The 26,053-nt window shown below is 49.8% G+C and overlaps 9 protein-coding genes across 9 annotated transcripts; 4 read left to right on the top strand and 5 right to left on the bottom strand.

Moving 5' to 3' along the window:
* Positions 1-223: 223 nt before the first annotated feature.
* N7516_007574 (uncharacterized protein) lies at positions 224-1,285 on the bottom strand (the record flags this gene model as incomplete). The annotated part of the gene is made up of 3 exons (XM_057220294.1): positions 224-527; positions 583-1,079; positions 1,139-1,285. 3 exons carry the CDS (start codon positions 1,283-1,285, stop codon positions 224-226), a joined length of 948 nt encoding a protein of 315 aa, XP_057074385.1.
* Positions 1,286-2,556: 1,271 nt separating this feature from the next.
* Positions 2,557-4,336, top strand: N7516_007573 (putative isoamyl alcohol oxidase; the record flags this gene model as incomplete). The annotated part of the gene is made up of 3 exons (XM_057220293.1): positions 2,557-2,792; positions 2,844-3,044; positions 3,094-4,336. 3 exons carry the CDS (start codon positions 2,557-2,559, stop codon positions 4,334-4,336), a joined length of 1,680 nt encoding a protein of 559 aa, XP_057074384.1.
* Positions 4,337-5,490: 1,154 nt separating this feature from the next.
* On the bottom strand, positions 5,491-7,117 carry N7516_007572 (uncharacterized protein; the record flags this gene model as incomplete). The annotated part of the gene is made up of 5 exons (XM_057220292.1): positions 5,491-5,922; positions 5,984-6,342; positions 6,406-6,810; positions 6,889-6,902; positions 6,963-7,117. The coding sequence occupies 5 exons, from the start codon at positions 7,115-7,117 to the stop codon at positions 5,491-5,493; spliced, it is 1,365 nt and encodes a 454-aa protein (XP_057074383.1).
* A 2,303-nt stretch (positions 7,118-9,420) lies between these two features.
* Positions 9,421-12,021, bottom strand: bioDA (adenosylmethionine-8-amino-7-oxononanoate aminotransferase; the record flags this gene model as incomplete). Its single annotated transcript, XM_057220291.1, has 5 exons — positions 9,421-9,593; positions 9,646-10,223; positions 10,278-11,611; positions 11,666-11,759; positions 11,840-12,021. The coding sequence occupies 5 exons, from the start codon at positions 12,019-12,021 to the stop codon at positions 9,421-9,423; spliced, it is 2,361 nt and encodes a 786-aa protein (XP_057074382.1).
* Positions 12,022-12,358: 337 nt separating this feature from the next.
* N7516_007570 (aminotransferase class I/II-fold pyridoxal phosphate-dependent enzyme) lies at positions 12,359-13,765 on the top strand (the record flags this gene model as incomplete). Its single annotated transcript, XM_057220290.1, has 3 exons — positions 12,359-13,178; positions 13,241-13,383; positions 13,439-13,765. The coding sequence occupies 3 exons, from the start codon at positions 12,359-12,361 to the stop codon at positions 13,763-13,765; spliced, it is 1,290 nt and encodes a 429-aa protein (XP_057074381.1).
* Positions 13,766-15,357: 1,592 nt separating this feature from the next.
* On the top strand, positions 15,358-15,837 carry N7516_007569 (uncharacterized protein; the record flags this gene model as incomplete). Its single annotated transcript, XM_057220289.1, has 3 exons — positions 15,358-15,626; positions 15,681-15,754; positions 15,809-15,837. 3 exons carry the CDS (start codon positions 15,358-15,360, stop codon positions 15,835-15,837), a joined length of 372 nt encoding a protein of 123 aa, XP_057074380.1.
* An 824-nt stretch (positions 15,838-16,661) lies between these two features.
* N7516_007568 (non-ribosomal peptide synthetase) lies at positions 16,662-19,545 on the bottom strand (the record flags this gene model as incomplete). Its single annotated transcript, XM_057220288.1, has 4 exons — positions 16,662-16,945; positions 17,055-17,576; positions 17,654-17,673; positions 17,729-19,545. 4 exons carry the CDS (start codon positions 19,543-19,545, stop codon positions 16,662-16,664), a joined length of 2,643 nt encoding a protein of 880 aa, XP_057074379.1.
* A 327-nt stretch (positions 19,546-19,872) lies between these two features.
* N7516_007567 (uncharacterized protein) lies at positions 19,873-22,083 on the top strand (the record flags this gene model as incomplete). The annotated part of the gene is made up of 5 exons (XM_057220287.1): positions 19,873-20,025; positions 20,085-20,267; positions 20,348-21,137; positions 21,207-21,659; positions 21,740-22,083. The coding sequence occupies 5 exons, from the start codon at positions 19,873-19,875 to the stop codon at positions 22,081-22,083; spliced, it is 1,923 nt and encodes a 640-aa protein (XP_057074378.1).
* Positions 22,084-22,502: 419 nt separating this feature from the next.
* Positions 22,503-25,927, bottom strand: N7516_007566 (uncharacterized protein; the record flags this gene model as incomplete). Its single annotated transcript, XM_057220286.1, has 4 exons — positions 22,503-23,162; positions 23,216-25,286; positions 25,348-25,613; positions 25,667-25,927. 4 exons carry the CDS (start codon positions 25,925-25,927, stop codon positions 22,503-22,505), a joined length of 3,258 nt encoding a protein of 1,085 aa, XP_057074377.1.
* Positions 25,928-26,053: the final 126 nt, after the last annotated feature.

Here is a 26,053-nt window from a genome sequence, read left to right as displayed (position 1 = left end):
AATCTATAATAAGCCAGGATATAAATTGGGTCCGCTCTAACCCCCCAATGAGAGATCCCCCATATGTTCTTTCACAGGCTGCCGAGAATCCGAGATTACCGAGATCTCCACTTGCTTCGTGATACCGGGGGCAGAGAAAGTAGGCGAATCAGGCGCCCCTCCTATAGATGTGCTCGTATGCGCGCTCTGGTTATTCTCCAGAATACGATCGATGCTATTATTTTCAACATCGGACTTGAACCTGCGGGTGCGGCGCGACTGGTTCGTCTCGTTTGGGGCAGCCCCCCGATTTGCGCCCGCCGAATGGCATGCTGAGTTCGTAGGAGCGGGTGTATTTGCCGCTGGAGAGCTTGCGCACAGACGAGATGATCAAGGGGCGGATGCAGGGGATCGAGGAGGTGATGATGATAATGACGTTTTCGATGTATCCCCAGCGGAGTAGTTCGATGCCGCCGGCGGCTCCGGTATTCGTGATGCTGGGTACGGAGTCCAGTTTGGTTGTTTTGATGATAGATGCGACCATTGCGCTGTAGCATTGGGTTAGTACATTGTGGTTATACGATTTGGGGCAGAGGTACTTACACGATACCCAAACTCAGAAGACCGATCAAACTTATTTTGATGCGTAGTTTCAAATTCAGGTTCCAGAATACCACTGTTGGGAAGACGGCCAAAAACAGATCGGTGGCTGAATTGAATGTATTGGAGTAGTAGGCGAATTTGATGACTGCTTTCGAGTCGCCACAGGTTGTCGAAAGTGCGACTTTGGGGTCCCATAGAGCCTCCACATCGCGACAGATGCTAAGCGGCAGTACGGCCGATGCAACGTTCCCAGCGAATTGTATCACTAGAACAGCCCATAGCGCGGCTTGGTAGTACTTGTTGGTTCCGAGGAGGGGGAGGATGTAGAGAATGAACGCGGAGCGGGCTATAGTGGTGCTGATGGTAACGATTGGCACTTGGATTGCGATGTTCTTCAAGACTTCTTGCTTATCATTTGGTGGTATTGTGTCGAGGTTCTTCCCGAATCCATGCTTAACCGACAAGGTCAAGAATACTGTCGATACGATCGCTAGAATCTAGAAAGCATTGAAATCAGTCCATGAAGGTGATCCACAGGCTAGTCAGGGAGATCTACCTCAGCAAAAATCATCAGGCCATCATCGACGCCAAACCGATTGATCTTGATTTTGCCGACGATCCGTAAGATAACGATCACCGCAGCAATGGCCACCGCAACCCAGATCCCCTTCTCCAGGGCTGGGCCAAGATCAGTTTGTGACATTGTGTAGAGATAAACAAGCTAACTTGACAGCATTGTCAAACGGGCGATCTCTGGTATAAATGAATGCGGATTTACAGTTGAAATAGTGAACGGGTACAAGTCCGGAAGAAGAAAGAGTTTAGAGAAACCTACCTACTCGGTCATCAGCTCCGGCATACTTAGAAGACTTCTAAGGTTTCTAGAACCTTGGTCAACTGGATACATAGCGGAGTAATAACTCGCCAAAAAATTGAGAGTATCTGTGGCGAGGCCATGGATTGGTTGTTCTTTAACCTTGGATCGTAAAAACTTCGACGATCATTTCCGTTTTAGTCGATTAGCGAAGGTTCCAACCAATGTTTCAAGGCGACGAGGTTCCCCAAACTCAATTTTATGCCTCTGCGGTTTCCTCCAATTACCGATGTTGCTCCGTAAGTCATTACAATATGAGTTATATTTGTGGGGCGAGAGTGATTTCAATGAGACCAAGAATTGGTTGATATGCTGTCAATTATAATATTAAATATAATATGAAGTTTTATCACATTAACTGTTGAGGTCAGTCATCACCTACCTACCAAGGTAGGTATGAAAATACTACCCCTGAACGGGGAAATTGTTGCATGCAAGCCTCAAGCCACCAAAGCATACAATATACAATATTGAAGGTGCACTGACCTCCGAAGAGATGAACCTCAGCCCTGGAACCATTAGGGCTCACTGAGGTGGGTCTTGGTGGCGTTGAACCCAAAAGACCGATTGGATAGATTTCATTCGGGTTACACTGAGAACAGGTGAATTCCAGATCTTAGCCTTTTTTAGCGTGTCCGGGACCTCCGCGTCGTAAAAAAAAAAGTTGTCCGAGATACAATGTTGTATGTTGTAGTTATGTTGTAGGAAGAAGATAATGTTGATGGTAAAGAAACAACCCCATTGTGCTTACAAGAGAAGCAATAGCCATGCAATCATATTCCGGCTAGTGCAGATCACAACTACAATGCATCACCCTCGCATGAACAGGTATATTGTATGTCCAATATATGTCCAATAACTATATGTAGTACGTACTCCGTATCTTGTACCTGCATTAAAATTTAATATCTCGGTTCCACCCCGATTAAATCCCCCCTCTCCACAATCAATCAATCCAACTAGACGTACTTGGCAACATCTCCGAGTTGTTTTTCATGTTCAATCGAAGAATGTGAAGTCCAGTTGTAAATAAAAGAGGGTGATCGACACCTCTACCTCCATTTTTCCACAACCTTATCACATCCATCTCCTCCACCCCCATGAAGTGGACTGCGGCTTCCCTCGTGGCTCTCGCCGCACCGGCCATCGCATCACAATGTCACTGTTTGCCAAGTGATAGCTGTTGGCCTGCTCCATCGGCTTGGGCCTCCCTGAATAGCACAGTTGGTGGTCGTCTGGTTGCGACCGTGCCAATTGGTAGCCCCTGTCATGAACCCAACTACGATGCTGCCGCATGTGCCGCGCTCAAGACAAGCTGGAATACCCCAGAGCCCCAGTAAGTCGTGCGAGTCTGGGAAAAATAATTGACGTCGCTAATCGCCGCCAGTCTTGACTCCTCTTCGTCGGTGATGCAGACGTACTTCGCCAACCAGACTTGCGACCCGTTCACCGCCAAGTCGAAACCATGCCTCCTTGGTAACTACGTGAACTACGCCGTGAACGTCTCTTCCAGCGATCAGGTCGTTGCTGCTGTGAATTTTGCCCGTGATAACAACATCCGCTTCGTGATCCGTAACACCGGCCATGAGTAAGTTGCCTCTACGGTTTTTCTACAGATCAATGCTAATATGCCGTAGTTATCTTGGTCGTTCAACTGGTGCCGGTGCCCTCTCTGTATGGACTCACCACTTGACTGATATCGAATACAAGGACTGGTCTAGCCCGACCTACCAGGGCCCTGCGTTTAAGGTCGGTGCCGGTGTGGTTGGCTACCAGATCCTCGAGGCCGGATCTGCCAAGGGCCTCGTCGTCGTCACTGGCGAATGTCCCACGGTCGGTCTCGCCGGTGGTTACACCCAAGGTGGCGGTCACTCTGCCCTCAGCACCAATTTCGGTCTTGGGGCTGATAACACCCTAGAGTTCGAGGTTGTCACCGCTGCTGGCAAGTTGGTCAAGGCCTCACGCTCCGAGAATGCCGATCTGTTCTGGGCACTGAGCGGCGGTGGCGCCGGCAACTACGGCGTTGTCATGTCCATTGTTGTCAAGGCACACAAAGATGCGCCCATTGCCGGTGCCTCTCTTCAGATGACGGCGGCCAACATCAGCACCGATACCTTCTACGAAGCTGTTTCGCAGTTCCACTCTCTGTTGCCCGCCATGGTCGACCAGGGTGTAACTGTCATCTACCAGATGACCTCGAGCTTCTTCATGATCAACCCCGTCACAGGCTACAACAAGACTACCGACGACGTCAAAGCCATCCTCGAACCGTTCACCTCGAAGCTCACCGAGCTTAACATCAAGTATAAAGCTAGCTTCAGCGAGCACAACACGTACTATGACCACTACAACAAGTACATGGGCCCTCTTCCTTGGGGTAACCTAGCCGTGGGCTCGTACCAGTATGGCGGCCGTCTAATTCCCCGCAAGTCCCTAGAGCAGAACCCGACCGGGATTGGTTCAGCACTGCGCAGCCTGACCCAAGCGGGTGTGATCGCCGTCGGAGTCGGAATGAACGTCTCAGCCCCGGTCAACGTCTCGAACGCAGTATTCCCAGCCTTGCGCAACGCAGCCGTGACCATGCAAATCGGCACACCGTGGAACGAAACCGCGCCTTGGTCCGAAATGCTCGCGGCCCAACACAAGATGACCACCGAATACGTGCCTCGGCTCGAGGCCGTCACGCCGGACAGTGGCTGTTACCAGAATGAAGCGAATTTCCGCCAGCCGAACTGGAAGCAGACCTTCTTCGGAAGCAACTATAACCGTCTGCTCGCTGTCAAGCGCAAGTGGGATCCTTCTTCGTTTTTCTATGCCCTCAAGGCGGTCGGCAGTGATGTCTGGTCTGTGTCTGAGTCGGGGCGGATGTGTCGTGCTTAGACTTGATAGATTTGGTTTGATTTCATGGCATAATGTAAGATAGCGATGCAACATTCCTGGTTCAGATCTTTTATATATATTTCGTCTGGTTGTCTATATTAGATCATTAGCGTGTTTTGGCGTATAATGACTTTTTCCCATTGCCTTTATAAAATTCAACTCAGAGTAATTTCTCACTTTTTGGATATCTAGACCCTCGAGGTTTCATCCGACCCCACCAAAACCCAAACATCATCATAGAAATACATATAAGCACAAAATCAACGAGATACAACGTCTACTCATGACTGTAATGGATACCCTTAATTCCCCATAACATATTCAATGACTCGAACAATAGATCGGATAAGTACCATGTAGACCGATGCAGCGAAGAGAGCCGAGTCAAGTCAATGACCAGCCACAACGCACAGCCAAGGACGCCCGCTGCCTTCATGGGACTCTCTCTCTCAGTACGGCATCTGTATCCAGATTTATTAGTCCTGGAAGCAACTATTTCTGTGAATTTTCATGACGAAGTATTTTTAGGCAGCGCGCAGCTGACTGTCGGCCTGGAGAATGAATGTCCAGCCTGGATATCATTATGGGATGTACTGGTCCCTGTCACTTTCTGGACTACCTACCAATCCCATAGGTGTGGGCGCAGTCTACTCCGTAGTAGGCTACATTTAGGACTTTGGCTTAACTATGGAGGGGGAAAGTGGGGATATGAGTAGACTGGAATTACTTCTCGTACAAAAGAATCTACCTCGTTTGTTCGGTTCTACGTTACACCTCGAAGATTGAGGTCTTCTATAAATCTGCAGAGTGATTTTTAGGGCTTGTTATTCCGCTAAGCGGAGATTGCGTGGGCGGCGTGGGCGGCGTGGGCGGAGATAGGAAGCGGGTAGCTCAAAACGGCCTCTTCAGGCAGTGGACCTCTCTAGGACATCGCTTTGAATGAAAATGTTGTGCTTAGTGGCTCTCTTTTACCCGAATGTATGATATATTGGATCTATTTATTATATAGTACTTCGAGAAGAATACTAATTACACGCCAAAAATATAGCTCCATGCTGAATCTATGTGCATAAATCGAAATTCTATATACCCCAAATCAAATGCTATCGCCCAACAAAATACATATCAAAACATTTTATATACAAACAACAAGCCTAGACCTCGGCATTGCTAGCGCAAGAGAAGCTGTTGTTAGAGGCGGTATCATGAATAGCCTTGCCGGAAACGTAAAGGCCAAGACCACACATGCAACCACCAATCAGAATAATGCACACGTTCACAACAGTGAGAACAATCTTCCGAGGAGAGGAGAACCACCTGCCCTTGTTGATGTGCAACCAGTACACACCACCAAGACCGTAACTGAACCAACTAGCGAACAACGAGCTAATCAGACTCAGCAGATCACTGAAGACGGGAATGGCATCGGCAATGATCCAGGCAATAACCCAGCAGGTAAGAGCAATGCCAACCCAGGAGCCAACGGCAACCAGGTCACGCTTGTGCATGCGGTCAGTGCCACGGAACAGGCGGACGTAGATGTACTTAAGACCGATGTGGCCGTTGACGACACCAGCACCGATAATCTGTGAGAGTGTTAGCAGCCGAAGAGAGAGGATAAGGATAGAATGGGGGAAGACAACGTACGGTTGGGATGGCAATTCCATAAGCAACCTTCTTCAGAATAGGGCCCGCAGATCCAAGCGCGGGAGATGTGACATCCTGGCCGACGTAGTAGTAGATCACCACGGCCGCAACGGTGTAGAAGATGATTTCAAAGGTCTGCAGCATGATCAGAGCCTTGGGGAAATCCCTAGGTTCCTCCATCTCAGCGATCAGACCGAAGAAAGCCACGTGGGCGCAGTAGGCAAAGACGATGTTAGTGACCGCGCTGAAGGCCTGGACCAGATCCGTATCGATGGTAGCCTTGAGGTTCTGACCACCCTGGTTCTGCACGCCGACTGCGACCATGGTGATGATGACAGCAGTCACGATACTGGCGAAGGCTATATATATGACAATTAGCGATTATTCTTCCGAGCCCCGGCGGAGTTCGATTGTGGACATACACAGGCACGAGATGTAGGTCATGTTCTTCATGGTACGAGGTAGAGAGCAGACGAAGCAGATGACGAATCCGACGGCGGTGAAAACCATGGTGCAAGTTCCATGTTCTGTAACGGTGTTCATCATGACACTGAAAGTCAAGATGTGAGAGCCCATGATGAAAATCGAGAAGAGCAGCTGGCCGAGACCGAACAGCTCACGTCCAAAAGGACCGAACAAGACCTCGCCAGCGTCGGCCAAGTTCTGGATGTGCGGGTATCGGCCGCGGAATTGGTGGATCGTGAATCCGGTATAGGTAGCGAGAATGCCCAGTCCGATAATGAGGATGAGAGCTGGGGCGAGGCCTAGCTGGGCCAGGGTCTTGGGAAGGGACAAGACACCCAGAGAGACGGATTCGGCAATCATAACTAGATCATGGTCAGAGTTGGTTCAATAGTAATTGATCCACTGATCAACGTGATCATGCACGTTGTGCTAGCACTTACACATTCCCGTTTGCCTATCACAGAATTAGTTAGCCCATATTCTTGGAGAAGGTTGTTGCTATGCATGAACTTACCACCACTTCATAGTCTTATATTTAACCTCCGCACCCTCTTCATTTCCAAAAGCATCCTGATACTGTGGACTCTGATCCTCCAATGTCTTCTTCTCGTTATATCCCGACTCCGAGTCAGTCGCCTCCTGGTAGGGTGTCACTCCATTGTGAATCATGATGTCGACACGTATAGACCGACAGGGGAAGGGGTATAAACGGAAGTAGAGAAGAGAAAGAAGTAAAGGAAGAAAAGAACTGAGAACTCTCAAAGGAAAAGAAAATTCTCGGGACAAGAGGTGGAGCTTTTTCCTCAACGTTAACTAAGACAACCCCAGCTTAACTTGTATGGAGAGTTCGAGCGCGTAATTCTGGGGCCCGGGATCTTCTGGAAGGCTTATCAGTAAGGAATTCAATTTCCATTGCCTATTCACATTATGTTTTCAAATTATCCAAAAATTAATATTGGCGGCTTAGATAAAAGAAAAAGAAAAGAAAATGCAAAGCTTTGATGCCAAGTCAAATGATCCATAGAAATTAAGCGTAACTGGATCCACTTCCGGGTCTGAGTGGGGACACTATAATCCACTCTATCAGTAATTGACCAATCATAGTCTCGGCTCGGAATTCTATTATCTAACAAGAATCGCCGGACTCGCGTGGCTGGCCGATGGTAGCCGCTTATTCCGATACTGGGCCAATCCCGAATCTCAATGGTTTCAAGCTGTTACTAAATGCCAAGATATGTACCTGTTTATGGGTAGTTCGCTCTATAATTATCTCTGTTATGGTCAAGATGAATGAACGGTGTACGGGATACTACCTAAGTATATTGTAGATTGTACTAATCAATTACCTAGGTAGGATCGAGTAAAAAAAGAAAATTCAGTACATATAGAAGAAGCAACCGTGGGTCTCAGAGTGAAGCTCTTTCGCCACAAAAAAAAAATCAATTTTAGTCAAGCATTGCCGATTCCAAGGTCCCACAGGCAGACAGTTATGGTTCGGCTATTCTGTCAAGCCGAGTATCCGAAGATTAATGGGGTCCCTGAAGGGTTAGGGCAGGTACACTACGGAGTATTCAGCGGGCTAGGTAGTATTTGGTAGTTCGGGTTTAATATTCATGAACAGTCCCTTGATCAAATATGGAACGATCAAGCTGGTTAGGTATATATAACTGAATCATACCTTCCTAATCCGGACAATCTATGATGTGTACATACTATGTACTCCGTACATGCATATCACCAATATCCGTATCTCCTCCACATTTTGACCTCCCGAGGTCTATATCTCCAACTTCCCCCGGACGACCCCGGGTTAGAAGCAATTCGAACGTAAGTCAAAAGTTTGAATCCGCGAAAAGTAATCCTTCTCCGCATTCAGCCCGTCCCCAGAGCACCCCACCTCTCATAGTTCTCGTGGAGTCTGTCATGTAACATAGTCAATGAAAGTGTTGATCTCACCACACTACTGCATAAACCCCCTTTCAGTACCGAGTACGCTCCCCAATATAACAAACTACGGACCAAGAAGGGCCGGGATCTTCCGTGAACGGAATGACGAGTGGCCTTATACCCAGGTGGGATAGCCGTATGTTGTACCCCGTTTCGGTGGGGTAGTAAGGGTTGTCACAACGTCGGGATTCTACTTTGACTTATATTGTAGGAAGACAGTGTTGTGGCCCGTGAAAGTACATCGGGTCTGGAACCGACAACCTAGGTCTATACAATAGTTATACTATTTTATGGGGTACGTCAACGAAGTCGCTGGAATTTGCCGTCTCTAGTGGTCGTGGTATATATATATACCTCTCTCTCTCTCATATCCTAGAGTTCTAAAAGGGCTTAACCTGAATAGTCGAGGTGCATGGTTAGTGGCTTGATATTTCGTCCATAGAGAGTACGGCTGTCATTTCCTGAGCTCCATTTTTCTGAAAGAAATTTGAAGATATTCCGCTAATAATTCGAGTCCGTTTGGATGTCCTCATCGTGGCAGTTGTAAACGGCGGCCAACAGACCAAAAATGAGAGACATGCCTGGGGCGTTAGCTAATTCCAGGTAGCTAACGCCAAAGGGCATGGAATATATATATACGCTACCATTTTTATGGGAATAAAACGTTCAGAAAGCAGTAGTAAACACACTAGAGATCTCGGGAGGTATCTATGCTAATCTCCACAACTCAAGAGCCACTTACCTATTGTCTGTATAGGCGAATAAGCACAACATCATTCACGACCGTCATGGTGTGGTTGTTGATAGAGAAATTGAAGTATATATCACAATGTTCATTCATCAGCCGAAATCTATGAGAAAATCCGGCTGTGAGACCTGTTCATATTGAACCGAGTGCCTAGAATTTGATCTATTGAGTGCAGTGATATTTGCTAGTACAAAATGGTTGCAGATGATGTGTATAAGAGCATGCGCTGGAATATTCAATTGTCATGTCGGTATATACGTATACTTATCTATCTCACTTACACTAACGCCGATCGGAGGAGACGCTCCATCTCTTGGAGGGACTCGGGTTTGGAAGTCACACTGGACATCAGGTAAAGAACATTGCCAAGGACGCGCGAGTGAACATTGAACTGATCACTGCCGACAGCAAGCTTCTGCTGCAGTCCCTTTGCAGCATTGGAGTTGTAACCTGCGATATTGTTAGCGTTGCCAATGTTTTAGGCCCGAAGAACAGAACATACCACCGCCAGCTGCATCACGCAGCGAAATACTGAGCACAGTTCCAATAGCAAACACGCTCTCCACTGACTTTGTGGAAGATAGGTCCTGAAGGAGACCATGCGACCAGACACTCCACACATCCGGAGTTGAAGCTTCAGCAGGAGCAGGCGAGATGCTACGCCAGTCAGCGCGGTATGCATCCCACGATCCGTCAGTATCGAGTTTAGCCATTGTCTTCAAGGAGTCAACAGCGACTGTGCATCCAACGGCATGGGCGGTGTAACTGTGACCATGAAGGAGGGCATCGCTCTTCTCGGGACTCGAGAAAGCATCGAAGATTTCTTCGCTAGCGACGGTCGTGCAGAGCGGTACCAGCCCGCCTGTGAGGAGTTTAGCGTTGACGGCGACGTCGGGGTGCACATCTAAGAAAGAGGCGGATGTGCGGCGACCGAGACGGTATAGTCCGGTGAAGACTTCGTCGAAGATAATTGGCAGGCCGGACCATGACGGACATTGTTTGGGAGCGGGAGCGTTGGTGGAGAACAGCTCTGGGTGGTTGCGGACCACATCGGTCAGGCATCTCTGGAAGAGGGGATCACTAGGAGATGGTTAGCTCATCTATCAATGAATAAATGGGCTACCGGGCTCTTACCAGAAAAGCATTCCACCCGCACCGAGGATTACAGGTTCCAGGATCAATGCACCAAATTTCACTCCTTGACGGTGGACCAGATCCTCGATAGTGCGATGGATGTAGTCCTTATAACGCTGTGCGGTGGCAGACTCAAGACGCTGGCCAAGATCAAAGACCGACCCCAATGAAGCGAAATCAACATCCTCGCCGAGTTCTGCCTGCAGTTCACTGGGGATCTCAACTTTCCAAGATCCGCCAACCATCTTGACAAGAGGGAAATCAAACCAGTGTCCACGACCACGATACCACTCCACCTTCTTATTGAATGTTGAAGGCTCCGAACAATCCATCACACCGATAGTGTCACCGTGGTAGCTACCCTTGAGTCCAAGAATCCCAATCTGCTCCTGGCTCGCATTCCAGCCGTACCGGTCGCAAGAAGCGCGTAGACCCATCTTCACAGCAACTTCCATCCCCGTGCTTCCATTGTCTGTGTAGAAGACCTTAGTGAGCCTTGGGTTGTCGATGGTTTTCAGTAAATTGTCCGCAAGCGACAGTGCTGGCTCATGGACTGCTCCTGCGAACATGACGTGTCCGTACCGACCGGCAGCATAGGAAGCAGATAGTGATAGCTCGGGGTTACCGTGGCCCAAGCCTTGCGTCCACCAAGATGCAGATCCGTCGAATGTCGGGCGCAGTTCGCCTTGGGTGTCTTTCGATGTACTGGGGTCGAATGTTTGGAAGTAATCATCATGCGCTGAGTCGATGACGGTAATGTCCTTAGCCTTCATACCTTGGTGTTGGGTGAAGGGGTACCATATCATCTCTTGCGCACGGTCGGCCATCTCTTCCAAGCGCTGAACACGCTCGGTATTGTTGACGGACATCTCTTCAAGCAGCCGGAGGACCTCCGACTCCTTTGCGGAGTTTTGGTAATAGCTCCGCATGGCCTCCTCGTCCCTTAACTGGGAGTCGACATCTAGCTGCGATGGTCGGGCTGGAGGTGCGGGTAGGGACACCAATGGAATGCTTTTTTTCTGGAAATAATCACGCAGGTATTCGTGATTTTGGTAGTACTCATCTCGGAACAAAAGAACCGACGAGATGTCATAGCCACGGAGGAGTAACGACTCGTAGGCAGAGATCGACGAAGATATTCCCCCTAGACGAGAGTCTGCCACCAACACAATTGGCAGCCGAAGTGGTCGATATAAGTCTGCTTGCGAATTGCCATTGGGGCCCGGGGAGTGTACGCCCCCGGCAGTCTCAACAAGGGCGAAGTCAATGTCCGACTGTGCCCAGCCGGACAAGGTGTTATGTATGGATGCGAGGAGATCATCATCTCGCGGAACCTACGCGATGAGCTTCGTGTGTTCTAATTAAGCCCGGGGACAATGGGCACTTACAAATTTATCTTTGGCTGCCAAATGCGGGCTCACTGGGTCATCGAATTGATAGAGGCATTTGGTGTGGGTTCCGGCGCCGTAACGTTGCAAGTGCCTAGGGTTGTGAGCGGTTGAACGGAATTCAATTTAGTTCAATTGAATTGAATTGAATTGAATTGAATGAAGTTCACCTACCGATCGTCGGCATCATCCAATGCGCCTGTTGACACGGGCTTGAGGAATGCGGCCCGCTGTTTCTGACGTTGAATGGAATTACACAACACCGTGGAGATAATTGTCTTCCCCACGTCTGTGTTAGCCCCGTAGACTTGGTGGGCTCTTAAATTGCGCCAGAGTGCTGCACCGACAGGAGGCATGATATATATTGTATACAATATACAATATCAATATACAATATAAGATGAAGTGAAGTGAGTCCAAAAACAGGGACCTCGGTAGGAATTAAGTGAGTTTCCGACTCCACAGCCAAAATTCCCCCCACATTTTTCTGCATTTCACCGGACTCTCTTGTTGGGTTATCTTGACTTCGAGGAGAAATAAGATCTGTCCTGTTATCAATCTCAACAGTCAACAGTCAACAGTCAACAATCAACAATCAACAATCAACAAAATACAGATAATCCGTACATAACCCCGTCAGGAACACAATCAAGATCATCAGGGGAATTGACGTCAGTCATCGTCCAAATCAATATGGCTGCATCTCAACCTGGGACATCGAGTATATCCAGTACATCCAATACATCGAGCTCAGCGCCAAAAACCCTCATTGACTCACTCTCTGCCGCATTGTTGCGCCGGGAAGCCAAATCTGCCCGTCGGAGGCTCACCGTTTTACCCCGGACAGCTGTAGATTTCTCCTCCAATGACTTCCTGTCACTGTCAACGTCTTCTGCATACCGGGAACGATTTTTAGCCCTTTTGAACAATACACCGCCATCATTTCCCCTGGCCAGCGGCGGTTCTCGGCTATTAGACGGGAATTCGGCTTACGCGGAAGAACTCGAAAACTTTGTCGCAGAATTCCACCAAGCCCCGACAGCACTTCTATTCAACTCCGGATATGATGCCAATGTTGGCGTACTATCCAGTATTCCCCAGCCAGGCGATGTGATTTTGTACGATGAGCTCATCCACGCAAGTGCCCATGAGGGCATGCGGTTGTCGCGAGCTGGTCCTCGGAAGATGTTTGCCCACAGTTCGCCCATTGGCTTGAGAGAGGTTCTGCAATCGCAAATAGCTGAAGACCCAGCAATTGTGGAAGGTACGCGCAATGTTTTCGTGCTCATTGAGTCCATCTATAGCATGGACGGCGATGTTGCTCCCATCAAGGAGTTTATCGCTGTTGTTGACGAACTGCTACCTCACGGCAATGGATATTTCTATGTTGATGAAGCGCATGCGACTGGTGTGTTTGGACCGCGGGGTGCTGGGGTGGTTCAGGAACTCGGCGTTCAGGATCGCATGTTCATTCGAGTGCACACCTTCGGCAAGGCACTAGCGAGTCACGGAGGTATGTTGTCTTGTGTAGTTTGATCGGCCCTTAAAATAAATACCCGACTAACATTTATCCAGCCATGGTTCTCTGCGGGCCAGAGACAAGGGATTACCTGATCAACTATGCCAGGAGTTTGATCTATACTACCGCTCTAGGATTTCCCTTCCTGGCATCGATTCGCGCAGCTTATGAGCTCCTGTCATCCGGTGAAACCGAATCAGTGAGTCGATCCCCTATCCATGTCCTTGATATACCAATAGCTAACTGGGTCACAGTTACAACGCCGACTTCAGGAGTTGATCCGCCATCTCCGACAACAGCTTGATGGCCTCCATACATATCAATCAGTCATGTTCGAAGTAGACCACTTCCCCACATCTCCCATTATCTCCCTTCGCACATCGCAGCCACGGCAGCTGGCGAGTCTCTGTCAGGAAAATGGATTCATTGTTCGAGCGATTATGCCACCGACGATTCCCGAGGGAAAGGAACGGGTGCGAGTGTGTTTGCATGCGGGAAACACCGAGGGAGAGATCGATGGTTTGACGCGAATGATCCAGTCGTGGCTCGATCAAAGTCATAGAAATGAGTCAAAATTATGAAAGTTTGTTGTTCTTTTGGCTTTGCATTTCCATGGACATTGTCTCCTAGCAAGGTTTAGTCTGAAGTACTTGAACCCATTATATTTTGATTCCCATACATATTATTATCTGAGTCCTCAACCCGGTCTAGTTATAATGTCAGACCTACATCCATAGTTGCCCGGTTGGTTGAACACATCTATAGTTCCGGTTGCTATGGCCGGCATTATCGGGATCTATGTCTTAGTTGTTTCCGTTCTTATCGCAAACAATCTAAAACAGAATCTCACAATGTATACAGACTTGGCTTCGCACTTGGTCCAGTTCTTTACGGGTCATTTTATAAAAGCTAATTCCATCTATCTACGACTAAAAAGTATGACCAAACTGAAATTATCCTAAGCAAAATACGACATTGGAAGTATATATTCCCACTAGCTAGCTGCTGGCTGTATATAAGTAAAGCTGTTGACAGAATGTTATGCATTGGTCACAAGACTACATCTCAGATGGAATAAAACCAGCACTGTAACCTCCATCCCTCAGGTTATACGATCGAAGGCAATTCTGGTGTGGTATTAATTGCCTGAATAGAAAGGATAGCAGATCGTCACAGTCGTAATTTGCCTTTGTTGGTAATGCTGTTATATGTTCACAGAACTGGCTAGGGGATTGTAGTAAACTGTAATGTAGGGACCAGATCTGCTGGAGTAGGCGATTGAGATCCACACATAGATATCTGCCCTCTGATTGAGGTCAGGGGTAGAGCTATGACATGTTAATTTTCTACTGTTCTAAAGTCAGGCATTCATCAAATCATCTATAAAGGGGGTTTTGAACCCTGGCCACTATAAGTCTTGGTACTCTTAGGCATCTCCTAGTTCTAAAGGTATTGTAAAAGCGTAAGACATATATATTGATAAATAGTATCGTCAGTAAATGATTATCGATACAGTCTAGGCCATGTTCGTATAAGAAAGAAACCATGTAGTATCGCTATAATAAGCACCTGGTTGTGAGTCTTCCATTTTCACTTGGCAAGAAGCCTTGGCATGTGAATATAATCTTTCCAACCATCGATCATCCTTGTACACGAGCCAATAGAGATTGAGGATCGGCTAACCGATTTATTCAACCACATCTGCTAAAACGCTATCGGGATGTTGATAATCATCACCACTAGGTGATGCCATAATGTGATACCGACTTTCTGTTGATCACGGGTGGTATAACCACGCGATCTAGTACTACAATTGTAGGTTTTGCGAGCACTACTGACGTATATGTCTCTCTTCCACCGGTTCGCGGATTTTCACAGGAGATCCTTGACTTGATAGAATGACGGCTTGAGTCGGTCTAGATCACTGAAAATAGAAACAGTCAGAGCCATCTGCTCTCGTATTTCTTCAAACCCACTAATACCTACCTCATGATCACTAGTTAAGGTATCTGTGAGCCCATAAGACTTGCCACTGGATCTCATATAAAGTGAGTGAAGATTCACTTAAATTCCGTGAGAGACAATAGTATTTCACCACTGTTCTTTCCTACAACCCAAACAACCGTACCAGTTATCTACTTTCAATCCTCCACGTTTCATCCTTTTCTCTAATATGAAGTGGTCATCTTACACACTTGTTGCGCTTCTTCCCCTTGCTACCCAGCTCGCTATAGCAACCCCAGTTGCGGATCCGTATCCCGATGCCATTGAGGAGCGGGGTGGAGGCAAGCACAAAGGCTACGAAAAAGACCATGGATACGACAATAAGAACGTTTGTGAGGTCAAGCAAACCTATCCATACTACAAGTACCCTTGCGACTCAAGCCCCTCCAACGGAACATCGCTCCTAGGAGCCACTTTTACCTCTTTTTGCAGGTACCAGTGAGTGTTTCGAACCACAGTCAACCTAAACTGGCTTGCTAAGAAAGATTATAGAAACGCGGATTCTGGAGTTTGGTATAGCGCCCCAAGGGGATGGGTCAAAGAAGAAGATAAGCCTCGGAGATGTCGTGAGTAGCCCCATCTTCCTGGCTTGCTTATAACTAGACTAATCGATCTTCTAGCTGGAGCTCCAAACCCATGCCCGGTTTGAAATTACACGAGTTGGCTTCTTTGTGTTATACGGAGGGGGAAAATCTGAAATGAAAAGGGAAAAGGCTAAAAAAACATATGAATTAGCTGGTAATTATGTTCGGAATTGGCTTACTCGTTGACTTCAAACTGCAAACCAAAAAATATCAGAAAATAAATCCTTGGTCCGCTCGGGATATAAAAGTTTCAACTTCTATCTCCTTTAGCACTATATTCGGTTTAGTAGATAAATACATGTATCTCGACTTATGTGACTTTATTCAACAATATATCATGGAACATTATCTGAGATTGGGCAACCACGTTGAGTACATTGTTGCTACAGGCTACATCCTTATTTGCGGTAGCATAGTCTCTTTCTAGAGCCGGATATTTGACGGTTGCCAAGCTGGGATCTAGCGGGACTCTTCGCATTACCACAAGTTGATGCAAACCTGATTGTTAACTCGCCAAGAGCCAGGTGGTAATGGCCGTTTGCTTTAGTAGTTCGATTGAACTTTTGCTTTCTGTGGCCCATGAGAGGTGGAGGGCAAAATTTGGGTCATCAATGCTTTAAGAGATCGGTGGCTTTCGGTTCAGCCCTCACCATCTGGGTTTTTTTTTAAGGTGCCATGTCATTCCAAGGTTACCCGTGGTTCTCCTGGCTCAATAATATAATTGAGGTCAATTCAAAAACCGAACAAAGTTTGGGCCGTATATAGGAAGTCAAAATGGAACAGAGACCGAGACCGAGACCGAGACCGAAAATGAACAAAAATATCCCGAAAATTACAAAACTTCTGCCAAAATTTAATAGTGCCTCGGGGGCATAATCGTAGGCATAGGTCAAACCCCCCTCATCTTCATCGCCGCCTTAAAGCTCTTCACAAACTCCAGAATATGGTCTGGATTTAGCATACGCGCATGAATCCCCGGACACTCATGGAACTCAACATCAGTCCTGGCAAAATCCCTCCAGCCACCCAACTTATTCTCCACCCAGTCGCGGCGATCCAGCGCCGCATACCCGGGCGGATCCGCAATAAACACATCGAGATGGTCCACGCTCCCCACTGGCTCATAGCTCTCGCCATGCACTCGGAAGTTCTCACCAATATCACTGATCTGGGCTAGGATCTCGACCGAGAGCGCCAGTGCACGCGCACGTTCCGGGTCCCCGATAGCCAGGACATAGCTGAGCGTTTCATTGCGGGACAGAGGCTTCCCCCTCTCTCTCACGGGAAAGGAAATAAGCTTTCGCAGAGTTCATGAGCTCGTCGCCGATGAGTTCTAGGAAGAATGAGATGTGCAGAACGACGTCCTGCCAGTTCTGGCCGGACACGTATTGCCGGATATGTGGTGGGTAGTCGATAGATGCGAGGAAGCGCACCTCCTGTCCCTGGGACTCGAGCAGCTTGCCGACTTCGAAGGCGAGTGTTGAGCCGAGCGAGTACCCTGCTATGGCGTAGGGCCCGTGAGGCTGGACCTTACGGATGTGCGAGGTGTATGTTTCGACTGTGGATTGCATGGTGGGGAAGAGCGGCTCGTTGGCGTTGTATCCGCGGGTGCGGATGGCGTACACTGGGCGGTTGGGGAATTGGGCGGCTAGAGCGATAAAGACAAGAATGTCGCCACTGCCGGGGTGGATGAGGAAAAGGGGGATTTGCGTGCCGTGGACTTGGAGGGGGACGATGGGGTTGTAGGCCGGGGGGTGAAGCGCGGGTGGTGTCGACTGCGGAGGCGATTTCACTGACGGTTGGTCTGGTGGGTGGTTAGTATACACAAACTCACAGTAATGTGGACAGGGTAGGGAAGGTTACCGTGTCATGAGGACAGACATGGGTATGTCCATGGCAACCTTGGTCTTGAGTGATATCAGGTCAAATGAGGAGATGCCCAGCTCGAAGACGGACGAGTCGGCACTAATCTTCTCCACAGGGATCTGTAGTATCTCGCTCAAGACTACTTGGATCTTTCGCTCTGTCTCTGTGGCGCACTGCTTCCAGGTTGACTGCCGATACGCGTTGACCGCAGCCAAATGGCGCTCTTCGATGGAGGCGTAGACACCACTCACAAAGGCCTTGCGGACTTTCGTGCGCGAGACCTTGCCCAGTAACGACTTCTCCAGCATCTCCGCCGGCAGCGGGATAATATGACCTGGCTTTTGCGCCGTGAGAAGCGCAACGATCTTCGTGATTGCGGCGTCGGTCTCGAAACGCACGGCGGCCTCGTCCTCGCCGAACGCGGGGACATATACCACAGCTACACCCTCTGTCGGGGAACCAGGGTCGCGATACGGAAAGACGACAGTCCACGAGGGCGTCACGCCGGGAATTCCCTCCTCTTCAATGGCCGTCTCGATCTCGGTCGCGCTCCAGTTAACACCGTTGATAATGATGATGTCCTTGATCCGGCCGGCGAGGTTGAGGCTGCCCGAATCGTCTATCCAGGCCAGATCCCCTGTAATGAACCATCCATCCTCTGTGAAGGCCTGTGCAGTCGCGACCGGGTCATTGTAGTATCCGGTGAAGATGACGGGGCCCTTGAGCTGTAGCTCGCCGGTCTCTCCGCACACCGCATGTTGGTTGTTCTTGCCTACCACCCGCATCTGCACCCCGGGGATGCAAGTCCCCAGCCTCGCGAACTCCAAGCCCCGCTTGGCGTCTACAGATGGGAATCCGCCAGTGCAGTGAATCGCCCCTGCACATGTCTCCGTCATGCCGAATCCAGGACTGATGACTTCCAGGTCGCTGGGGGTACGGCACCGCTGCTGGAGCTGGCGAGTAAGGGCTGCGCACGTCGCGACGACGTTGGCTTCCCCGCCAGAGTTGATTCTTCTCAGCGCAGACAAATCCGCCGTTACCTTGGGGTTTGCTGCAAGAGCATCGCGTAACTTGGTGAGGAAGAAGTTAGGCGCGAATGTCGATGTGACGCGGTGCGTCTCGAGCAGCTCAATGAACCGGAGGGGATTCTGTGATAGTTTGCCTGCAGGGATATGCACCTGCTCGCTGCCCAGGCTGACCGCAAGCAAGTGCACCTCCGTCATACTCGCGACATGGTCCAAACCAACCCAATTCAGAAACACATCGTCCGGCCGACTCCCATAATGAGACGCCTTCCCCCGCAGCGCGGCCAGGATCTGCCCATGGCGGAGCGGGACTGCCTTTGCATTCCCCGTACTACCGGACGTCAACATCAACAAGGCCGTCTGCTCGGGGTCCTTGAGCGGGCCGGGCAAGTTCATAGCAGGGTTTGTTGGTCTCTTATCGCCCAGGGACTCAACAGAGTGCAGAGCAAGGCCTTCGACACCGCGAAACTCCGGCAGCAGTCGCTCGCTGGTTAGAATCAGGGGTTTGTCCAGCAGAGCCTGGAGATGCAGGATGTGTTTCTTGCGCTTGCCTTCGTCTACGACGAAGGGGGTGGACATGCACGGGATGAGCCCGGCCAGAGTCACAGCCCAGAACCATAACACCGCTTCACTCTGGGTGTCAAAGTGCAGGAGCACAATGGACGAACCCGAGGCTGACGCTGAAGCTGAGGTCCAGAAATCACGGAGGAGGTGAGCTTTCTCCGTCGCGTCTTGCTGGAAATCAGCGTACAAGGCGTGGATGGGTTCCGAAGAAGACTTTCCGTAAAATGTCAGGCCACTTTGGCAGCGGGATGCATTCTCAAGAAGCTGGCTGATATTCTTGACGACAAGGGCTGTGTTATTTTCACCAGTGCGTGTCATGGCTGAGCTGGTATAACCAACGGAACGAATATTGCATGGGCTGAGTTAGAAAATTCAACAGGATGGATCGATAGGTCTAATTTATGGCCACAGAGGTTGGGACTCACCGACTTTATTTATTGGGTTGGTCATATCGCATTCTTCACCAGCTGCAGCTGCCCCGTGTAACCCAACCTCAAGTTAACGATCTTTCGGCGTGTTTTTATCTACCTAAGTACCCTCCTTCATCTGAAGACTTCCAACTTGAGTAGGCTCTATCCATACTACTCTCTCCACTAGCTGAGGTGAAGCATACCCGATTACCTGTATTCCCTGCCACCCAACTCAATGCCCGTGGACAAAGAACATATACTGGTATCATCAGTGCCACAAGATGCCCGCTCACGCCTACCCCCATTACCCCGCTACACGCCGGACTTGATCACTTCAACACGAGAAGAAAAGGATCTGCAAGAGAAATACGAGGTAGTCGTCGTTGGAGTACGCACACCCCTGCAACTGGCGTAACTAGCTGACTGACCGATTCTATTTTAATCCAGGCTGGCCCTGCAGGCATCCTACTCACCTCCCTCCTAGCCCGGTATGGGCTTAGGGACGAGCATTCATTGCTATGCATCGACCTGAAGGGCGGGACTCTTGGGTCGGGACACGCGGATGCGCTGCAGCCGCGGACACTGGAGGTATTGAAGTCGATGGGTCTGGCCGATGAGATCATTAATGAGGTGCGTTGTTTCACAACTTTAAGCCACCCATGAAGTATGGTATGGTGTGGTATTGTATGGTCAACCTAACAAGAAAATAGGGGTTCCAGTGCTGGGAACGCAGTGCGTGGGATCCCTCGCCCGGGGACGAGGAAAAGATCGAACAGGACTATGTTAAACCGGTATTGGATTCCACTGCTGGGTACCGGTACCCGTTTGTGTTGTTGATGCGCCAAGGAAGGACGGAGCAGATGCTTGAGGCGGACTTGCTGCGATATTCGGAACGCGGGGCTCAGAGGGAGACAAAGTTGATTGATGTGTGCATTGACGAGCACGGCGATAAGGAATTCCCGGTTAGATGCGTGATTGAGACGGCAGACGATGGGCAGCGCGGAACTAAGACTAGGACTGTGCGGTGCAAGCACGTCGTCGGCGCGGACGGGGCCCACTCCACCGTGCGGCGATGTATGCAGCTCGATCTGGTCGGGGACTCGCTGGGGTACATGTGGGGTGTGGTCGACCTTGTCCTAGACACTAACTTTCCTGATATTCGGAGATTTTCTTCAGTGCGCTCGGCGGGGGGCTCGGTTCTTGTCATACCGCGGGAGCAGATACCTGCAACCGGGGAGTATCTGAGCCGACTTTACATCCAAATCCCTGGGGAGGTGGCTTTGGACATTACCGCGGAGGAAGCTAGGGAGAAGCGCAGTGACATCACGTTGGAAAGCTTGCTTGAGACTGCTAGCCGGGTGTTTAGGCCGTTTCGTATAAAGCAGAAACAGGGCACCGCGGTAGAGTGGTGGGCTATCTATCACATCGGGCAGAGGATGACCGAGGACTTCATCGTTAGGGATTCTACTGGTCTCCCTCGCGTGTTTCTGGTAGGAGATGGTAGGCATCCCTCGTGCCCTTTTTCTACAAATAAATAGAAAAGAGGGGAAAGGCTGACAGGATACATAGCTTGTCATACGCACAGCCCCAAGGCTGGACAGGGCATGAACGTCTCCATGATGGACTCGTACAACCTGGCCTGGAAGCTCGCATACTGCATCCACGGTGTAACACCGACGCCTCTTCTAGAGACATACGAAACGGAGCGGCGGGCAGTTGCACGGCAGCTTCTAGAGGCTGATAAGATTTTCAGCACGGCGATGTCGCAGCCAATTGCAAACACGCCGGAATCCGGCGATGCTCAGGGGCCGGTCTCCAAGCAACTGGATGGAATTCTCAGCGCTCTAGAGGGATTTATCAGCGGATGTGGCATTCAGTACCCAGGAAATATGCTCGTCGAGCTCCCTGCTATTTCTGGCACCGACACTGATCATCTGTGCGGCATTCTCCACCCAGGAACCAGAGTTGCAAACGTGAAGCTGAAGAGATACGCCGATGGGGCACCGCGGGATCTACAAGATAGTCGGTCATGCCCATTCCCCTACCCACACCTTCATCCATATAAACTTAAAGACACCTTGAAGTTAACACTTCTAGCGCAGGCTTCCCCAGCACCGGTCGCTTCCGCATCTTAGTCCTAACCTCGAACGACTTCCTGGTCCCCCTGGGCGTTTCATCCAGCACCCTAAATACAATCGGAGAGACACTGCTTCCCACTTTTCCGCCTTCACTTATAGAACAGGTCATCCTCTATCCCGGCCTCCGCGTCCGCCGACATTTCTGCTGGGAAGATCTCCCGAGAACTGTGAAGGTGTACTCAGAGATGCGATTGTTCGACGGCTCAGGCTCAGGTCTGGCAGAGGGTGAAGATGCGTACACTCTCTTCGGTGTCGCCCCGGACAGGGGGCTATGGCGGTGGTGCGGCCTGATGGGTATGTTGGGTTGATGGCAGAATTGGGGGACGTGGCGAGAGTAGAGTGCTACCTGGCACGGTTTGTGAAGAGGTAGGCGTGGGTAGAGACAGAAAGATTACAGAGCAATGTAGAGACTCCGACTAGTAATGAACTAGGCTAGCATTGCTCCCCAGGATATCTTCATCCCTGTCAAAGTTAAATAATCGTCCTCAGGCTCCTCCTCTTCACAATCAAAGAGTGTACAGGCGAATATGAATAACAGGCATATTCGTATTCCTTTATTCCTTTCGGAACTCGGATTTGCACCCATTTCGGTCCAGCTGGTGGATGTTTGATATGAATGACAAAAACGCTGGGTTTACGGTTTAATAATCATTAAGTTGTAACGTGTATCTATTTGTATTTGATTTGAAATCCTCTACTACTTGAGGGCTATCTGGTTATTCGGCATCTAGACCATAGATTGCTCCACCTTCATTTCACTAGCCTGAGTATCCGAACGGTCCATAGTAGTGTAGCGACTGAAATCTCTCAGATCCCGACGGTCACCACCAGGCTGATCACCGCGAGCCACAGCCTTTCGGTCCTGGCGACGGAAGTAAAGACGCTTGCACCATTTCCAGGTTTCAATGCCAAGGAAGAAAAGCACTGTCTCAACAAAGACAATAGCCCACTCCCAGGAGATACTGCTGTGCTTGAACACCTTGTGGTTGATAACAGGGATGTAGATAATAGGGAAGGCAAGAACGAAACCAGTCATGATACCAAAGAAGAGGAACTTGTTGCGCCAGATATCATGCATCCACTGGGTAAAGACTTTCTTCGAGTTGGGCTGCATCTGGAAGAAGCTGCGGCGCAGGTGCATCATCTCCCAGGCGAGGAAGAGGGCAAACCAGGTCATGCATGTAAAGGTAGTGGCGCGAGCGCGGAAAACTGTGTCACAGTTATAGGGTGTGGTAGGGTCGTTGTAATGCGTGTTACATCCCCGGGCGAGATCGCCGTTGCCCCATCGGAACATGACGAGAGAGAATGCCGACAGACAGAGGGCGGCCATCCAGACTCCGTAGACGAGGGTGTCGATGATGATTTCCCAGGTGAAGATACCTTGTTTCTGTGGATTGTTAGTAATTTGAACTGCAAGGGAGGAGGTTTAGGGGGGCTTACGCTTTGCGGTGGGCGGTCCATCACTTCTGGAGCGGCGATCTCCATTCCCAAGCCCATATCAGGGAGACCAGAGGTAATCATGATAATCCAGATGATCTCGACGGGGGAAATTGGGAAGACAGACTGGTTGCTGCCATCCTTGAAGACCAATCCAATAAGTAGGGTCAAAGCCAAAGCGACATTTTCCGCAAGAAGATGCAGAACGAATTTCTGGATGTTATCGAAAATGCGACGACCTTCCTCAATGCCGTTGATGATAGACGCAAAGTTATCATCAGACAGCACTAGTTCAGAAGCATCCTTGGCCACATCAGAGCCATTCTGACCCATAGCGATACCGACATCAGCCCGCTTAAGCGAGGGAGAGTCGTTAACTCCGTCACCAGTCATAGCCACGAACCGCCCACGACGGTGCAGCGCATCAATCATACGGACTTTCGTATTAGGCGCGCAGCGAGCAATAACCAACGGAAGGGTGGGAAGTTCATCAATCTCGTCTTCGGTCAATTTGTCAAACTGGGAAGCCGTCATAACCATGGCATCAGCAACGTCCTTGGCGATCGTATCCATATTCGCAGGAATGATTCCGACTTGAGCGGCGATCGCACGCGCAGTACCAGGGTGGTCACCGGTAACCATGTGCACGGAAATTCCAGCCTTGTAGCATAGGGTAATAGCTCCAGCCGTCTCCGGGCGAGGGGGGTCGTAGAGACCGATCAAACCGTAGAAAGACAAGTCCTTCTCAACCTCGTCACGGGGAAGAGGGTCGCCGCCTGCTTTTGCAGGAGAGGTGTTCTCACGACCGGCCATAGCGAGCACACGAAGACCCTCTTTAGCCAAAGCCTCCATGTTCTGCAAGATTTCCTCGCGCATTTCATCGGTGATAGGAACAGGTTCAGAATCGGGCTTCCATTTAATGGTAGTGCACTCCTCGAGAACACGTTCGACAGCGCCCTTAGTGAAGATCATCTCGCGAGTCTTCTCCGAGTTGTCGTCGCGCTTTGAGAATATAACAGACATTTTCTTCACACTTGAGTCGAATGGATACTCGGCCTGTTGTTGCCAGATCGGCTTGTCGCCCTTAGTCCAGTGATCCAGACCCCAGTTAAACCGAGAGGCGAAAACCTGAATGGCAATGTCGGTAGGTTCGCCACGAGCCTGCCATCCCTCAGTAGCAGTTTTGTGGAGATGGGCCAGGTTAGCCATGGCAGTAACGTTGAGGAAATCCTTAAGTGTATCATTGTCTTTTAACAAGTCATCTGGCGATGCTACATCACCTAGGTTGTCCGTACCCAGTTTGAGCGGGGGCTCAGCCACCAAGCTCAGATCACCGTCTTGGGGGTTGAGAGGTTCATTCGAAGCACCAACTGAGTAAGTTCCCAGGGATGGAAGCCAAGCCCTCTTGGCGACCATGCGGCCTTGGGTCAAAGTACCAGTCTTGTCTGAGCAGATATTGGTAACAGCACCGAGTGCCTCGAGGGAATCCAGCTTCCGGACAATGACATGCCGCTGGACCATCTGTTTCGTTCCGACAGCCATAGTGATTGTCAACACAACCACCAAACAGGCGGGAATCATGGCCAGACCAGTCGCGACCGCATAAATAATAACCTCGCTATCACCGCGCCAGTCGTTCGACGCAGCGACGACAATCGCAAAAACGACAGCAATGGCAAAGAGCAGAAGCGCCAGCTTAGACAGCTTCCGCTGCAAAGGTGTACCAACATTGGTACCCAAGAACCGGCCAATGGCATCGGTAGTGGTCAATGTCCAAGCTTGGATATACCATCTCTTCTTTGTTTGGCCTTCGGGTCCGCGCTTAACAGGTCGACGCCTCGAGTCGGTTCCACGGAGGGCTTGAGCGATAGCTCCAATCTCGGTCCTCATTCCGGTTCCCACGACGACACCGCGAGCACGTCCTCGGGTCACGGTTGACGAGCTGTAGGCGATGTTTAGTCTGTCGCCTGGGCCGGTGTCGATCTCGAATGTGGCCTCTGCGTCTTTCTGGACCGGGAGGGACTCGCCCGTTAGCAGCGCTTCGTCGGTTTCGAAGTTAAATGCTTCAACGAGTCTATGAAGGAGTTAGATGGATGGTAGTTCTGATGTATTCTGTGCGGAGTTGTGTTACATACCTGACATCAGCAGGAACTGTGTCTCCTACTTTCAATTCGACCATGTCACCAGGGACGATCTCATTTGCGGGGACGGTTTCTGTCTTGCCGTCGCGAGAGACTACACCAGTGGGAGAGCTAAGCGATCGCAGCGAGTCCATGGTCTTCTCTGCGGCATAATCCTGGTAGACACCAACAACGATGTTCAGAGTGATGACAGCGGCGATGAAACCTCCTTCGATCCAGGACTGAATACCGAAACTAACGGCCATGGCGATAATGAGGACCTACGAACTTTTAGCAATTAATCTTTGGCGGGTCTTTCCGGCTTCTAACTTACCAGCATCATAGCATTGGCAATTTGTCGAATGACAATCTTCGCCAAGGAGACGCCTTCACCTCCTTCAAGTATATTCTCGCCATATTTCTCCAGGCGCTGCTTGACCTCGGCGGTTGTTAAACCATCGTCAGAATTGGTCTGGAGTTCGCCGATGGCTTCGTCGAAGGTAAGACTATGGGCGGGCTGGGAGAGGGGTTGTTGTGTAATATCAGCAGGGCTGTCAGAGCCAGAGCCAGAGCCTTTTTGGGCTTCCTGCGACATTGCGCGATGTTCGCGAATGGTAAGAGTTCTTTCTCTAGTTGAGTGAGTTGTGCAAGTTGAGTGAATTGAGTGAATTGAGTGAAAAGATGTACTTCTATGAGGCTCTTAAGGGGGCAGCTTATAGAA

The sequence above is a fragment of the Penicillium verrucosum genome (genome assembly GCF_028828655.1).
Source record: "Penicillium verrucosum strain IBT 35672 chromosome Unknown utg000002l_segment0_segment0, whole genome shotgun sequence".
Classification (NCBI taxonomy): Eukaryota; Fungi; Ascomycota; class Eurotiomycetes; order Eurotiales; family Aspergillaceae; genus Penicillium; species Penicillium verrucosum.
Note: the sequence above shows the minus strand (reverse complement) of the source record. Positions and strands in the feature narration are given on the sequence as shown.